The 16910-nt window shown below is 42.9% G+C and overlaps 1 protein-coding gene across 1 annotated transcript in view; it reads right to left on the bottom strand.

Annotated features, from left to right (window-relative positions):
- gtf2h1 (general transcription factor IIH, polypeptide 1) overlaps positions 1–16910 on the bottom strand; it is a 69866-nt gene that overhangs the window by 39659 nt on the left and 13297 nt on the right. Inside the window, exons 3-7 of the mRNA XM_043706099.2 lie at positions 16158–16334; positions 12886–13087; positions 7522–7684; positions 5916–6009; positions 5645–5794 (exon numbers count right to left, since the gene is read on the bottom strand). Of these exons, the coding sequence (XP_043562034.1) occupies positions 5645–5794; positions 5916–6009; positions 7522–7684; positions 12886–13087; positions 16158–16311 (763 nt within the window). The 5' untranslated portion in view covers positions 16312–16334. The remainder of the gene's footprint in view (positions 1–5644; positions 5795–5915; positions 6010–7521; positions 7685–12885; positions 13088–16157; positions 16335–16910) is intronic.

The raw sequence follows: 16910 nt of genomic DNA, 5'->3' as shown, positions 1-16910 counted from the left end.
ACGGGATCTTGGTCAGATGGGCCAATAGTCTGAGGAGTGGCAGATGGATAAATGTGAGGTGCTGCATTTTTGGAAAGCAAATCTTAGCAGGACTTAAACGCTTAATGGTAAGGTCTTAGAGTGTTGCTTAACAAAGAGACCCTTGGAGTGCAGGTTTATAGCTCCTTGCAAGTGGAGTCATGGGTAGATAGGATAGTGAAGGCGGCGTTTGGTATGCTTTCCTTTATTGGTCAGAGTATTGAGTACAGGAGTTGGGGCATCATGTTGCGGTTATACAGGATATTGGTCAGGCCTGGTTGGAATATTGCGTGCAATTCTGCTCTCCTTCTTATCGGAAAGATGTTGTGAGACGTGAAAGGGTTAAGGAAAGACTTACAAGGATGTTGTCAGAGTTGGAGGATTTGAGCTACAGGGAGAAGTTGAATAGGCCCGGGCTGTTTTCCCTGGAGCATTGGAGGCTGAGGGGTGACCTTATAGAGGTTTATAAAATCATGAGGGGCATGGATAGGATAAATAGACAAAATCTTTTTCCTGGGGTGGGGGATAGGGCATTTGGTTAGGGTGAGGGGGGAAAGATATAAAAGAGACCTAAGGGGCAACTTTGTCACTCAAGAGTGTGGTACATGTATGGAATGAGCTGCGAGAGGAAGTGGTGGAGGCTAGTACAATTGCAACATTTAAAAGGCATCTGGATGGGTGTATGAATAGGAAGGACTTGCTGGGATATGGGCCAGGTGCTGGCAAGTTGAATTAGATTGTTTGGGATATCTGATCGGCATGGACGAGTTGGACCGAAGGGTCTGTTTCTGTACTGTACATCTCTATGACTCTATACTGGAATCATGCATTTGCAGCTCCTCTACACGATCAATATCCAACAATCATAACTTTATAAACAGAATAAGTAAGGGCAGAGCAAAATCATTTGTGATGCCTTCATAGTTAAGAAACAGGTGGATGCCCTGAATGCAGCAAAAGCTAGGGGGTCCAAACATTAAAAGTAGTGTTGAAAACTTGTGTTCCAGAATATGCTGCACCCTGAACTAACTTGTTTCAGTACAGATATCTCACTATCAACTAACTAACAATGTGAAAAATTATGCATATATCCACAGAAAAGCAGGACAAAATCTATCTGGCCAATTGTGGTCCCATCAGTAAAGTTTTACCAAGGCCACTCACTTCCAGATCTCATTCTAAGTCTTAGCCGAACAAAAACAAAACAGCTCAAATTAAAATTAAGGTTAGAGTGTGACTGAGTGAAACCCTAACAAAACTGAAATCAACGGAATTGAGGAGGAAAGCTCTCCATTTTTGGAGTTATATCTAGCATTGGATTGTTGTGGTTGTTGGAGACCAATCATCTCAGTCCAAGAAGATAACTGCAGGAGTTTCTTCGGGGAAACTCCTATGTCCCACGCTCTTCAACTTCTTCAATCACCTATCATCCATTTCAAAGAAGATCTTAGAAGATCATAAAACCTCCTAAAACCCCTACAATGCGGAAAGAGGCCAGACACCCCATCAAGTCTGCAGCTACCCTCCGAAGAGCAATTCCTCCCAGACCTAGCCCTGCCATGCTATCCCGATAGCCCTGCATATGCCTTTGCCAATCCACCTGGCCTGCAAATCCCTGGACACAATGAGGCAACTTAGCATAATCAATCCTCCAAACCTGCACATCTTTGGACTGAAGGGGGAAAGTGGAACGCCTGGTTGAAACTTATGCAGACATGGGGAGAACGTGCAAGTTCCACATGGACAGTTACCCAAGGCTGGAATCGAACCCATCTCCATGGTGTTGTGAGGCAGCAGTGGTAACCACTGAGCCACAATGGCAACCTTTCTCTCATTATTGCAGGGTGCTCAGTTAATGTCCTTAAATGATGAAACAGTCCATGCCCTCTCACAGTAGGCTGTGGACAAAATTTAGATTTGAGCTCAATAGTGAAAAAAATAGCTTTTGCTCTAAAAGAAACATCTCCAACAAGAGAGAATCTAACCATCTCCCCTTGACATTCAATAGCGTTACATTATCATCACTAAATCCTGGGTTAAGAACATTCTGCGACATGCCTTTAACCAGAAACAGAAACAGACCAAACATGTAAACATGTGATGACAAAAGGCTAGGAGTCCTGCAGCAACCAACTCCCCAAGCCTGTCCAGCCTCCAAAAGGCACTAGTCAGAAGTTTGACAGAATACATCCCAAAGTAGGCAGGACAGTGGTTCAGTGGTTAGCACTGTTGCCTCACAGCAACAGGGACCCAGGTTTGATTTCACCCTTGGGTGACTGTGTATATTTTGCACATTCTCCCAATGTCTCTGTGGGTTTCCTCCCACAGTCCCAACGATGTGCAGGGTAGGTGGATTGGTCATGGGAAATGTAGGGTTACAGGAATAGGTGGGTCTCAGTGGGATGCTCTTCGGAGGGTTGGTATGGACTCAATGAGCGAAATGGCCCCCTCCCTCGCTGTAGAGATTCTACATATCCTCCCTCCAATACCCTCCTCATTCCAATTAAAAGGGTTTTAACTTAATTGGGAGGGGTCACTTGGGAGGGAGGAAACATAGGTTTACAAAATAAAGTATATGGTGGCATTGCATGGCAACTATTTTGATAATGATGCCCAGAATGTGACAGGAAAGGACAGAGTGTACAAGCATAAGAAAACAGGAGCCCATAGGGTGAAAGGGGGGAAAAAATGATACGGCAAAATTAATAGCTCTTTACCTAAATAGATGTCATATCCAAACGCAAAACAAGTGAATTTACTGTACAAAGAGTGTAATGGGTATAATCCTATAGTCATTACAGGGAGATCAAAGTTATGATCTAAACTTTCAGAGATACATGAATTTTCAGAAGGACAGGCATGAAGGGAAGGATGTTGGGGTAGCTTTGCTAGTATAACATGGAACAAGTATGATAACGAGAAATTGCCTTAGATTGGATGATGCCAAAGACAAGAAATAAGGAACCCCCCAAACACACAACAGCAGCTTTTCTGTAAATTAGATTAGAATATCTGCAGTGCGTGGAAGCAGGCCCTTCAGCCCATCAAGTGCACACCGACCCGCCGAAGCGCAACCCACCCAGACCCATTCCCCTACATTTACCCCTTCACCTCACACTACGGGCAATTTAGCATGGCCAATTCACCTAACCTGCAGGTTTTTGGACTGTGGGAAGAAACCGGAGCACTCGGGGGAAACCCACGCAGACAAGGGGAGAACGTGCAAACTCCACACAGTCAGTCGCCTGAGGCGGGAATTGAACCCAGATCTCTAGCGCTGTGAGGCAGCAGGGCTAACCACTGTGCCGCCCACAGGACAGCGAATAAATTATGAGATAATGAGAGCATGTAAAACAAGGTAGCTTTCTAATCACGGTGACTTTAATCTTCATGTTGATCAGTAAAATCAAATTGGCAAAGGTAGCCAGAGCAAAATATTAATAGGCAGCTTTTGGGACAACTTCCTGAAGCAATAGCTTATGGATCCAACCAGAGATCAGGTTATTTTGAATCTGATAGTGTGTAAGGAGGCAAGTTTAATAAATAATCTCAGAGCAAGAGATCCATTAGGGAACAGTGACCACGTTAAAACTTCTCAATACAGTAACTGCCAATGGTGTTGGATGTAGTCTATTTGCATGGACAGAAGAATGCTAACTAATAAAAGATAGAAGTTGGATGAGAGGGACATTTTCCTGAAGGCAACTTGTAACAAGTGGAATGCCACAGGGATCCGTGCTAGGTCCACAATTATTTACAAAATATATTTTGTTTTATTCATTTGTGGGAGGTGGACATTGCTGGCTGGCCAGTATTTATTGCCTGTCCCTAGTTGCCCATGAGAAAGTGGTGATGAACTGCCTTCTTGAACTACTGCAGACCACATGCTGTAGGTTGAGACACAATACCCTTAGGGATGGAATTCCAGGAATTTGAACCAGTGACAGTGAAAGAAAGGCAATATATTTCCAAGTGAGGATAGTAAATGACTTGGAGGTGAACTTGCTGGTGGTGATGTTCCCACGTATCTGCTGCCCTGTCCTTCCAGATCGAAGTGGTCATGGGTTTGCAAGGTGCTGTCTAAGGTTTGGTGAATATCTGCAGTGCATCTTGTGGTTAGCACACACTGCTGCTACTGAGCAATGGTGGTAAAAGGAGTGAATGCTGGCAACACATCTGTAAATCAAGCAGGCTGCTTTGTCCAAGATGGTGTCAAGCTTTTTGAGTGTTATTAGAGCTGCACCCATCCAGGTAAGTGGAGAGTATTCCATCACACTGACTTGTGCCTTGTAGGTGGTGGACAGGCTTGGTGGAGTCAGAAGGTGAGTTATTCACCGCAGTATTCCCAGCCTCTGAGCTGCTCTTGTAGCTGCTGTGTTTATAAGGCCAGTCCAGTTGAATTGGATGACAGAATTGCCAAGTTTTCAGGTGACAAAAATGGATAAGAAGAAGACCCCATAGAGGAACATATACAGATTGAAAGAGCAGGCAATAACTTAGCAAGAAGAATATAATGTTGGAAAATGTGAGATTAAGCACTTCGGCAGGAAGAATAAAACAGCTGAATATTATTTAAATGGGGAAGGACTGTAGAAAATTTCAGCATCGAGGGTTTCGAAGTCCTTGTGCATTCAAGTCCGGTCGGTAATAGGGAAGGCAAACAGATAGTTGGCCGTCATTTCAAAAGGAATGGAGTATAAAAATGGGGAAGTCTTGTTAAAAATATAAAAGGCACTAGTTGGACCACAGCTGGACCACAGAACTATTATGAAAAGTTCTGGTCCCTTTATTGAAAGAATATTGGAGGCAAGCCAGAGAAAGTTCATTAGGTTGCTTCTGGGTACACAGTGATTATGTTAAGAGGAAAGGTTCATTAGGTTGGGCCTATTCAAAGTTTAGAAGAATAAGGTGAATGGAGACCTTATTGAAGCATAGAAAATTCTTCAGGGGCTTGATAAAATAGATGCAGAGATGTGATATCCTCTTGCAGGACAGTCTAGGTCCAGAAGTCATAATCTCTGAGTAAGGGGTTGCAAATTTAAGACAGAGATGAGGAGGAACTTTTTTTCTCAGAGGATATTGAGTCTATGGAATTCTTTACTATAGAAAATTGTCAAGGCTGAGACAGACACATTTTAGATCATTAAGGCAATCAAGAGTTATGGAGATAAGACAGGTAAGTAGAGTTGAGGATTATCAAATCAGCCATGATCTCATTCAATGGCAGAGCAAACTTGATGGGCCAAATGACCTAATTGCACTCCTATACCTTTTGGTCACCTTAAACATTCGCTCCTTTTGAGATCAGCAGATATTGGCAGTAGAGCATAAGATACATTGCAACAACTCACCGGCATCTTCCAAATCCAGGAGCTTGAACAAGCGCAGCAGGCACATGGCAGGTGCATGGAAACATCACCAGGTACAATTTACCCTCAAAGTCAGACATCTTGACTTCCTCAGGGTAACTGGAGATGGGAAATAAATGCTAACCTGACCAGCAAAGTCCACACCCCATGTGCAAATGAGAAAAATAAACTTGCACCATTTTATTTATATGCAAAAATATACACTCAGGCCCATGTATACAGCTTTGGGAAGTTTCTGCTTTGAGTTTAAGGCTCACCTTTTTCATCGATCCTGGCACATTCAGAGAAGAGATCCTTTGAACCAGCATTGATCCTATCCCTGTGGAAGTAGTGAGACTGAAAAAAGCGGGTCCAGAATTCTTTCTCAGTCATGTTGTGAGGAACGTTCTCTGCATACTTCTGTTTCACTGTCAAACAAAATAAGTAGTTTGGCACAATTGTTGAGATCAGATACAAAGACTGCTCTGCCTCTCCCACAGCCCAATGTGTCCAATTCAAATTTATACACTTCTGTTTTGTTGTACTCACCAGCAGGATAAGTCCGAAAAATGGATTCAATGATGTCAGAGGTCAGATTATACCTGAGGCCATTACAGCCATCAGTCTGAGGTCTGATGTCCGCCTGTGAGCAAAGTAGGACAGAACATATCAGATATTGCAGTACACCATCGAGCGGTTATTATTAAACTTGATTGAAATGTTCAGACTTATGCAAAATAAATTTCTGCAAAAAACATAGCCAGAACAGTACTCCAGTCTATTCCAAAATCTCACACTAACATACCCAGTCTCCCATCCTAACAATCCCTAGACAGTTTCACAGCACAGTCTCATCTTCTCTGACCAGAGCCTTATACAGCCTCAACAACACATTTCAGCTCTTGTATTCTAGCTCTCTTGAAAGCCTATATAACCCTGCATTTCCCATAGCCAATCCACCTAGCCTGTACATCTCTAGATGCTATTGGCAATTCAGCATTGCAAATCCACATAACCTACACATCTTTGAACTGCGGGAGGAAACTGGAGCAACTCCACACAGTTGCCCAAGAGTGGTATTGAACCAGGGTCCCTGGTGCTGTGAGGCAGCAGTACTAACCAATGAGCCGCTCATTATTTCTTTGAACCTCTATAACGCAACCCTCAGTCTCCAACCCTCCAGGGTAAAATGCCTCAGCCTATTCAGCCTCTTCCTATAGCTCAAACCCTATAAACTTGACAACATCGCCTTCAGACCTTTTAGCTTCTCCAGCAACTCTCCTTAATGGTGGCCACCACATTCACCACTGCCCCCTGACTCTTGAGATTCTGGCATGCTGCTGGTGTCTTCCAATCTGAAAACTGGTGCAAAATACCTGTTCAGTTCTTCTGTCATTTATTTGTTCTTCATTACTATTTCTCCAGCCTTATTTTCCAGTGATTCAATGTCCACTCTTGCCTCACTCTTACCTTTTAAAAGATCTCAAAAAACTCTTGCAATCTTCTTTTATATGACTAGCGAGTTTGAACTCATGTTTCATTTTCTCCCAGCCTTATTATTTTTAAGGTTATCCTCTGTTGGTTTTTAAAGGTGTCTCAATCTTCTGGCTTCTCACTAACCTTCACCACATTGTATATTTTTTCTGTTGCTTTTATGATGTGCCTGACTTTTCTTGTCTTCCACAGTTGCCTCATCCTCTCCTTAATATACTTAATTTTCCTTGGGATGAATTTCTGCTGTGCCTCCTGAATTACCCCCAGTAACTTCTGCCATTGTTGTTCCACCATCTTTGATTGGTTCCCCTTCCAATCAATTCTGGCCAGCTTCCCCTTTATATTACTATAGTTACCCTTATTCAATTGTAATACTGGTACATCTGATTCCAGCTTCCTCCTCTCAAACTGCAGGGCGAATTCTGTCATATTATGGTCACTGCCCACTAAGAGTTTCTTCACCTTATGCTCCCTAATCAAGTCTGTCTTATTACATCTCATTCAATTCTGCCACAAATCTCACTAAGGCCACATCCCTCAGACCCATACAATGTACCATCCCAAATTGAAAATAAACTTTGCAAGCAGCAAATACAATAACAAATATGCAAAGAAAACAGACATGAAGTTTGAAATAGGCTGCCTCACATTAAACCCTCACCAGGAAAGCAGCAGAAACTCCAATATCCTGCTTGTTACCAGAGACAGAGTTATCCACGGAATTTCCAGCCAGCCGGTTGGCCCAAAACTCTTCAGCACTGATCACCTGGCTCACAACCAGGTCTTTATAGAGTTGAAAGAGAACTGGGTCCTCCTGAAGCATTCTAACATACAGAAAGACATGGGTCTGAGTTATAAATGGATGAAACACGGGAAGATTGCTCTTCTTTTGTGCTTGTTACTTAGTGCTAAGATAGAAATGTAACACTTATCACTGGAGATTCCCAAATTCTCGAAATGAAGCCTTAACTGTCTGAGTCTACCAGATAAGAGGATGAGAAAAGAACTTTAACTCAGTCATCACTACCTCAGAGTACAGATATTTTATGCTTAAAGGTTAGTGTTGTGCAACTTAGATTCTCTTGAATTGAAAGAGTATATTAATGGCATCTGTACACAAACTATTACTTAAGGGACCAAGTAATAATATACAATGCAGTTATTTACTAATCTATACATGGTATTTTTTCCCCCTCATTGTTCACAATATCAAAAGTAAGCTAACTGTAGGTCACAAGGCTGTGTGTGAAGGTTTCTTTTAATTAATTCACGGGATGTGGGTGTTGTTGGCTGGGCCAGCATTTATTGCCAATCCCTAGTTGCCTTTGAGGAGGTGGTAATGAGATGCATTCTTGAACTGCTACAGCCCAGCTGCTGTAAGTACACGCACACAGGGAGGGAATTCCAGCAACATATTTCCAAGGCAGGATGGCATCCCATATACCTACATCCCATGTCCTTCTAGATGGTAGATGTCATGGGTTTGTAAGGTGCTGTCAAAGGAGCCTTGGAGAATTTCTGCAGTGCATCTTGTAGATGTTAGATGTGGCTGCTACTGATTATTGGTGGCAGAGGTAGTGAATGTTTGTAGCCGTAGTGCCAATCAGGCAGGTTGCTTTGTCCTGGATGGCAACAGGTTTCTTGTGTACTGCTGGACCTACACCTAAGTGAGCAGTGCTTTTATCACATTTCTGACGTATGCTTTGTATACAGTGAACAAGCGTTGAAGAATCAGATGATGATTTACTTGCTGCAAGATTCCTTGTCTCTGACCTAAGTTTATTGACTAAGTACTTATATGGCTATTCCGGTTCAATTTCAGATCAATGGTTAAACCACCATCTCTCCCCACATCCTTTTCCAGGAAGTCGATAGTGGGTGATTCAATGATGCTAATACTATTTAATGTAATGGGGCTATGACTAAATTCTCTCTTGGTTGAGGATGGTCATTGCCTGGCCCTTGTGGACTACTTGCCACGCCAGCCCAAACTTAGAAACTGTCCATGTCTTGCTGCATTTTAACATAGATAACTGTCCCTCCATTACAAGGTCAGAAGTGGATATGTTCACTGACTGCACAACGTTCAGCACCATTGTGACTTCTCAGATACTGTTTCTGTATTTGAGGAATCACAAATGGTGCTGACATTGTACAGTCAGTGAACATACCCACTTCTGACCTGTAATGGAAGGACAGTAATGTATGAAGCAGCTGAAGACAGTTGGACCAAGGATACTAGCCTGAGGAACTCCATGGATTTCCTGGAGTTGCGATGAATGACCTTCAACAACCACAGCCATCTTCCTTTGTAACAGGTATGACTCCAACCAATTCTCTCCTCCAATTCTCAGTGACTCCAGCTTTGCCAGAGCTCCTTAATGCCACATTCAGTCAAATGCAGCCTTGCATGTCAAGGTCAATCACTCTCACCTCACCTCTGGAATTCAGTTCTCATGTTCATGTTTGGTTAAAGGCCATAATGAATTAATGAGCTGAGTGGCCTTGGTGGAACGCAAACTGAAATGTCAATGAGTAAGTTATTGCTGAGCAAGATGACCATCATATCAGATTGGACTGATGAGGTAGTAATTGGCTGGGTTTGATTTGTCCTTTGTGTTTTGGACATACCATGGCAACTTTCCACATCATCAGACATATGCCAATCTTGAAGCTGTACTGAAATAGCTTGGCTAGAGGACTGGCAAGTTCTGGACCACAAGTCTTCAGAACTATTGCTGTAATGTTACCGGGGCTCATATCCTTTGCAGATTTTAATGTAGTTCTACAGATGGTAACTACACTTTGGTATATTACTTACGCAATCCTATATTGTGAAAAGCCCAACAATTGTGACGACACTGCCACTTTAAAAAGGTTACTTTGTCCTTGTTTTATTTTGATGAGAATTCGTAAAGGCAGAGGTGCCAAAGAGTTCAGGGAGTAACAACTAAACAATGGAAGGAGAGTGGCCAATTCTCCCAGTTCAGGTTTTTATTATAGTCTATTTTGCTGCAGCAGTCACAAGATGAAAGAGTTCAAAAGTGTTACAAGCTTCAGTAAAGGATTTCTCTGACTTTCTCTGAAATCTCTCTCTGGATGTTGTTCCCTCCTGCCTGTAAGAATCTGAGTTTGAATTTACCTTTTTGCTAAGGGGTGTGTTTGTGAGATGTTACTGTATTTAAACAGTTAATTAGTAATAGTTACTATATCGGGTCGGTTAAGTTGTCCATAGTTAAGATATTCTAAATTCCGCTTTCTTTTGTTTGCGTTTCAACAAATTCTGTTTTGCTTAAAGTAGAATCGTTTGACCAGTTGCATCACACTTCGAACACACACTTGACATCTGCCTTTAAAATAAGAAAAAAGTTAGGGTCTTGAAAATTTTGAGGGGGGTGTGGCCTGGTCCATATCACAATACATTTATGTATGCCCACTTCCCACCAAGTATCATCAGATAGCCATTAAGGAGAAAGACCGTTGGACAAGATTCCTTACTTAATCTAATGAAAATGATAGCAACTACAAAAATTGCTTAATTGACTAAGAACTGAACCTGGGACCAAGTGACATTTCACCTTAAAAATCACTGTACCAATCACCAGGCAGACATGCATAGCAAGACAATTCATTTATTGGAACCAATAGGATCTCTTCTCAACAAGGTAAAAACAATGACTGCAGATGCTGGAAACCAGATTCTGGATTAGTGGTGCTGGAAGAGCACAGCAATTCAGGCAGCATCGAGGAGCTTCAGCAAAATCGACGTTTCGGGCAAAAGCCCTTCATCAGGAATAAAGGCAGAGAGCCTGAAGCGTGGAGAGATAAGCTAGGGGAGGGTGGGGGTGGGGAGAGAGTAGCATAGAGTACAATGGGTGAGTGGGGGAGGAGATGAAGGTGATAGGTCAGGGAGGAGTGGGTGGAGTGGATAGGTGGAAAAGGAGCTAGGCAGGTCGGACAAGTCCGGACAAGTCAAGGGGGCTGGAATTTTGAAACTAGGATGAGGTGGGGGAAGGGGAAATGAGGAAGCCGTTGAAGTCCACATTGATGCCCTGGGGTTGAAGTGTTCCGAGGCGGAAGATGAGGCGTTCTTCCTCCAGGCGTCTGGTGGTGAAGGAGCGGCGGTGAAGGAGGCTCAGGACCTCCATGTCCTCGGCAGAGTGGGAGGGGGAGTTGAAATGTTGGGCCACGGGGCGGTTTGGTTGATTGGTGCGGGTGTCTCGGAGATGTTCTCTAAAGTGCTCTGCTAGGAGGCGCCCAGTCTCCCCAATGTAGAGGAGACCGCATCGGGAGCAACGGATACAATAAATGATATTAGTGGATGTGCAGGTAAAATTTTGATGGATATGGAAGGCTCCTTTAGGGCCTTGGATAGAGGTGAGGGAGGAGGTGTGGGTATAGGTTTTACAGTTCCTGCGGTGGCAGGGGAAAGTGCCAGGATGTGAGGGTGGGTCGGAGGGGGGCGTGGACCTGACCAGGTAGTCACGGAGGGAACGGTCTTAGCAGAAGGCAGAAAGGAGTGGGGAGGGAAATATATCCCTGGTAGTGGGGTCTTTTTGGAGGTGGCGGAAATGTCGGCGGATGATTTGGTTTATGCGCAGGTTTGTAGGGTGGAAGGTGAGCACCAGGGGCGTTCTGTCCTTGTTGCGGTTGGAGGGGTTGGGTCTGAGGGCGGAGGTGCGGGATGTGGACGAGGTGCATTGGAGGGCACCTTTAACCACGTGGGAAGGGAAGTTGCGGTCTCTAAAGAAGGAGGCCATCTGGTGTGTTCTGTGGTGGAACTGGTCCTCCTGGGAGCAGATACGGCAGAGGCGGAGGAATTGGGAATACGGGATGGCATTTTTGCAAGAGATAGGGTGGGAAGAGGTGTAATCCAGGTAGCTGTGGGAGTCGGTGGGTTTGTAAAAAATGTCAGTGTCAAGTCGGTCTTCACTAATGGAGATGGAGTGGTCCAGGAAGGGGAGGGAGGTGTCAGAGATGGTCCAGGTAAATTTAACGTCAGGGTGGAATGTGTTGGTGAAGTTGATGAATTGCTCAACCTCCTCGCGGGAGCACGAGGTGGCGCCAATACAGTCATCAATGTAGCGGAGGAAGAGGTGGGGAGTGGTGCCGGTGTAATTACGGAAGATCAACTGTTCTACGTAGCCAACAAAGAGACAGGCATAGCTGGGGCCCATACGTGTGCCCATGGCTACCCCTTTGGTCTGGAGGAAGTGGGAGGATTCAAAGGAGAAATTGTTAAGGGTGAGGACCAGTTCGGCCAAACGAATGAGAGTGTCGGTGGAAGGGTACTGTTGGGGACGTCTGCAGAGGAAAAAACGGAGGGCTTGGAGGCCCTGGTCATGGCGGATGGAGGTGTAGAGGGATTGGATATCCATGGTGAAGATGAGGCGTTGGGGGCCGGGGAAACGGAAGTCTTGGAGGAGGTGGAGGGCGTGGGTGTGTCTCGAACGTATGTGGGGAGTTCCTGGACTAGGGGGGATAGGACAGTGTCGAGGTAGGTAGAGATAAGTTCAGTGGGGCAGGAGCATGCTGAGACAATGGGTCGGCCAGGGTGGTCAGGCTTGTGGATCTTGGGAAGGAGGTAGAACCGGGCAGTGCGGGGGTTCCCGGACTATGAGGTTGGAAGCTGTGGGGTGGGAGATCTCCTGAGGTTCTGTATGGTGTGGGAGATGGTTTGGTGATGGGGGGTGGGGGTCATGGTCGAGTGGGCAGTAGGAAGAGGTGTCCTCGAGTTGGCGTTTGGCTTCAGCGGTGTAGAGGTCAGTGCGCCAGACTACCACTGCGCCCCCTTTATCCGCTGGCTTGATGGTGAGGTTGGGATTAGAGCAGAGGGATTGGAGGGCTGCGCTCTTCATGTAGGTTCAGACAACTACAATAAGTTATTTGAGGTCAAACCAATCTTCTATGAATTCTCAACCACATCAGAGCAATTAAATTAATTCAGTGTTGCCATGTTGAACACCTGAAACTGCACCTTTGCTAGAATGTTTGAGAAATATTCTACGTTTTTCCCTCCCTGTACCTGTTTTTCTCCTCCAGTTCCTTGTTGGCTTTTTTCTTGAACTTAGGGAGCAGCTGTTGGAGCAAGTCCTTCGCAGCATCACGATCTTTGGCTGCTGCACTAGCACTGTTATCATTAGTGAAATGGAAGATTGTAGTGTCACCTGTATGTAAAATCAGCTGGAGCTGAACTTTTGCCTTCCCTTCAGGGCTAATCTTCTGACCTGAAATTCAACCAACACCATGAAATTAGATGAAATTATAACAGGAAATTTCAATTTATTGACCTGAAAGTAGAATGCATAAAGGGATTAAAGATTGATTGCTATTTAGAAACTTCTACAGACTCATTTAATGACTGTACAATAAAAGGAATTTTAAAAGTTGAGGAATGAAACACATTCCATTCAGATGATCAATCAAGCATTCTCAAGCAAGTTAAGACATCTTCAAGTGCAGCAATGTGCAGATTTCCATTTCCTCTACCAGGTCCACCGAGAACTAAGTAAAACTGCCACTCTAGCACTAATTGGTGCTTAAATACAGACAGTGTTACCCAATATTCACCAGAAAATAGACATTTTTAAAAATCAACCTGTTTTGACATGTTATGACACACCTTTGTGGCCATCACATTCTGAGGTGCAGCTTGAATTCAAATCTCTGGCCCAGTAGTGCATCACTATCAGTGTTCCACAAGACCTCAGGAATGAGATTATAATTAATTTGGGCATTAGAGAAGCCAAAATGAACCTTCAATCTTGGATGGTTTTCAAATCACAGGATTGGAAAACAATATATTCGTAACATATTAGCAATATATTAGTAATATATGATATTAGTAACAATTTAATTACATAGTTGGTATAGCTTAGCCAGATGCAAAGTAAAGCTCTTTCTTCTTTGCCCAATCTTAGAAGTGCAAGGATCAATGGCAAGTTGTTCCATTTCCCACTCCTTCCACAGGCATGGAACCCTTATCATTTGATGCTATATTAGGTATTGTTCTGTGCTGCATGTTCATTAGGATTTGAGTGAGAGGGCCCAAACATAGTTCTATGGGGCAGCCAACAGCCAGGAGATTTTTCAACTCATGAACACAGTTTAAGCTAGATTTGAATCTAGGTTTTGGGAGTGTGTCTAACATATTCCATTGCCCAATTCTCTAATAATTCTGTATTAACACTTCATCTAATGGCAGACAGATCTTTTGAAAAACATCTCATTGAATCAATGTAATATATTCATCAATACTTAATTTGAGTCTCTGTTCCCAAGGGCACTGCCATCCCCACCCTATTTGCATACTACTGATCTTCTAGGGCTCTGTCCTCTCCCATACCCACCTGGAAACTTACCAGATAATTCCTGGAACTTCAACACTTATCTTGGACCCTCATGACATAATGGACCAATTATTTGCAATATTATACTACAGATACTGAAGCTCTTTTTAAATATAGAAAAGTAGGCAACAAATGAAAGCTACATCAGTACTATAAGCTGGATCAGAAAAATAAACTGAGGAGACAGGATAGTATTGCTACTAAGGAAAATTGAGCCAATTTCTATTAGGCTCATATGAAAACCAAGTCATTCTGGATAGAGATTTATAATATAAATAACGTGAAATTAAAATACATTGAATTTATAAGTGGAAGAGGTGACTTAATTGAAATATATAAGATACTGAGGAGACTTGATTGGGTAGTCGTGGTAATGATGTTTCCTCTTAAGGGAGAATCTAGAACAAGGATCACGACTTAAAATCAAGAGTTCATCATTAAGCAGAGATGAGGCAAAAAATAATGTCTTTGCAACTTTTTTCCTGAACAGGTGGAAGCAGAGGGTTTGAATATTTTTAAGGTAGCAGTAGACAGATTCTTATTATGCAAAGGGGTCAAAGAGTAGATAGGAATATGCATTTGAGGTTATAAATACTTCAGTCACGACCTTAATGAATGGCAGAGCAGAGTCCAGGTCCCGAATGGCCTATACCTGGTCCTATTTCGTACGTTTGTACAAAGGGATATAAAAACTATTTGCCCATCTCATTGTTCAATAAAAATGCAATATTTTCATCATCACACTTAAGAATGTTGTCCCTTGCAATGCCCCTTTGTCATTGTTTCTATCAATCAGGTCCAATGTGACATGCTTGATTCCATACTTCTCCATCCTATAGTTTCTCCAAGAGAGATTGTCAGTTTAGCAATTGCTACACGTTCAGGGCAGATCAGTACACGCACCAGTACTGTTAGGAACTAGACTCATCATACAATATTAACGTTACTTTTGCTGAAAGGATCTTGGGCAAAAGAAGCTTGTTATATATTATCTGCTTTGACTGGATTTATGAAAGTTAGTGGCATAGTAGTAATATCAGTGGAGTTTTAATCTAAGGTTTTGGAAGCAGGGTTTGAATCTCACCATAGTACATGTTGAAGCTTGAATTTAGTTATTAAGTTGAATTTAGTTAAAAAGTTAATACAATAGTAACCATGAGACCACTTTGGATTGTTGTGAAATCCAATCTAGTTCAGGAATGTCACACAGCAATATTCCTTAAGAAGTCTGCCATCCCTCTATGTGACTCCAGACTTACAGTAATGTGGTCAACTCTTAAATGTCCTTTGAAATGGCTGCAAGAATCTTAAAACATCAACATGCTGAGAATTATCATTGACCAGAAACTGAACTGGGCCACAAATTCTGCAATGAGTAACTGATCTCCCACTTCCTACAATGGACAAATCAGGGGTATGATGGAATAATCTCCAACTGCCGGGCTGACTCTAACACCATCACAAGCTTGATACCATCCATCAAAAAGTAGCCTGTATGACTGGTATCCCATTCACTAACGTCATCGTTCATTCTTTTCATCACCAATGCACAGGCAACAGTGCTGTACCATCCATAAGACATAATGTAACAGCTCACCAAAGTTGTTTCAACAGCACCTTCCAAAACCACACTCTCTATCACTTAGAAGGACAAGAACAGCAGACATGCATAATTTCCTTTCCAAGCTACATGTTACATTATCATTCCATTCCTCCAATACTACCCAGTCAAAATCTTGGAACTCCCTGCCTAATAACACTATTCAGCACCTATATCCCAAAGACCATAGTGCTTCAAGAAGGCAACTCACCAGGGTATTTAGGGTTGGGAAACAAATGCTAGTTTTGCCAGTGTCCCATACTCAATGAAAAAATATTTTTAAAAATTTACAATCAAATCACAATATGACTGCACTGGCTAGATTCTTCCCCTGATCAAAATACTTACAGCGGATATCTGCATACATGTGACTAATGACAAAACGATCCTTTCCCTCCGGTGTCCATGCTACACGCTCTGCCATCAGATATAACGCCCCATCCTGTTTTTTATGCCGTACTTTCTTCACAATGAGCAGAACCTCCTCTGATGAAGTGGCCATGATGAACAACTTGTGAGCAGATTCTGCAGAGTATGCAAAATAATTGCATTCAGTTTATATGGTTCATTCAAGTCTACAAGACAACAAAGTCCAGACTTCAATTCACTCCAGTGCTTTATGTACCTAATGTAAGAAGGGTCCAATTCAGGATACCAATTGCCACTGAATTATTTAACCTGTCCTAAGCTCATGACAAACACTTTTTCTAACTTTTCTAAGAAAGAATATTACAAGGAAAAACAAGTATTTACTCCAGAATAGCCAGTTATAATGAGAATTCTGCCAGGAAAACTGGTTAAAGCTAGATTACTGGGCCTATTTAAGAAACAGCTAGATATGACAAGGGAAAGTTGGTGGGCTTTGTAATTTGAAAAAATATCAATAAGTTGGCCAAAGAGCTTCCTCATCCAAAATTGTATCTGGAATCCATAAAGTTTTAGAATCCCTACAGGCTGGAAACAGCCATTTGGCCCAATAAGTCCACACCGACCGTTCGAACAGTATCCCACCCAGACCCATTCCCCTACTTTATTAGTTTACATTGCCCCTGACTAATGCACCTAACCTACACATCCCTGAACACTATGGGCAATTTAGCA

Source organism: Chiloscyllium plagiosum, unplaced genomic scaffold (genome assembly GCF_037043375.1).
Source record: "Chiloscyllium plagiosum isolate Xiang-an unplaced genomic scaffold, Cpla_swu_hap1 HiC_scaffold_18, whole genome shotgun sequence".
In the NCBI taxonomy this organism is placed as follows: Eukaryota; Metazoa; Chordata; class Chondrichthyes; order Orectolobiformes; family Hemiscylliidae; genus Chiloscyllium; species Chiloscyllium plagiosum.
Note: the sequence above shows the minus strand (reverse complement) of the source record. Positions and strands in the feature narration are given on the sequence as shown.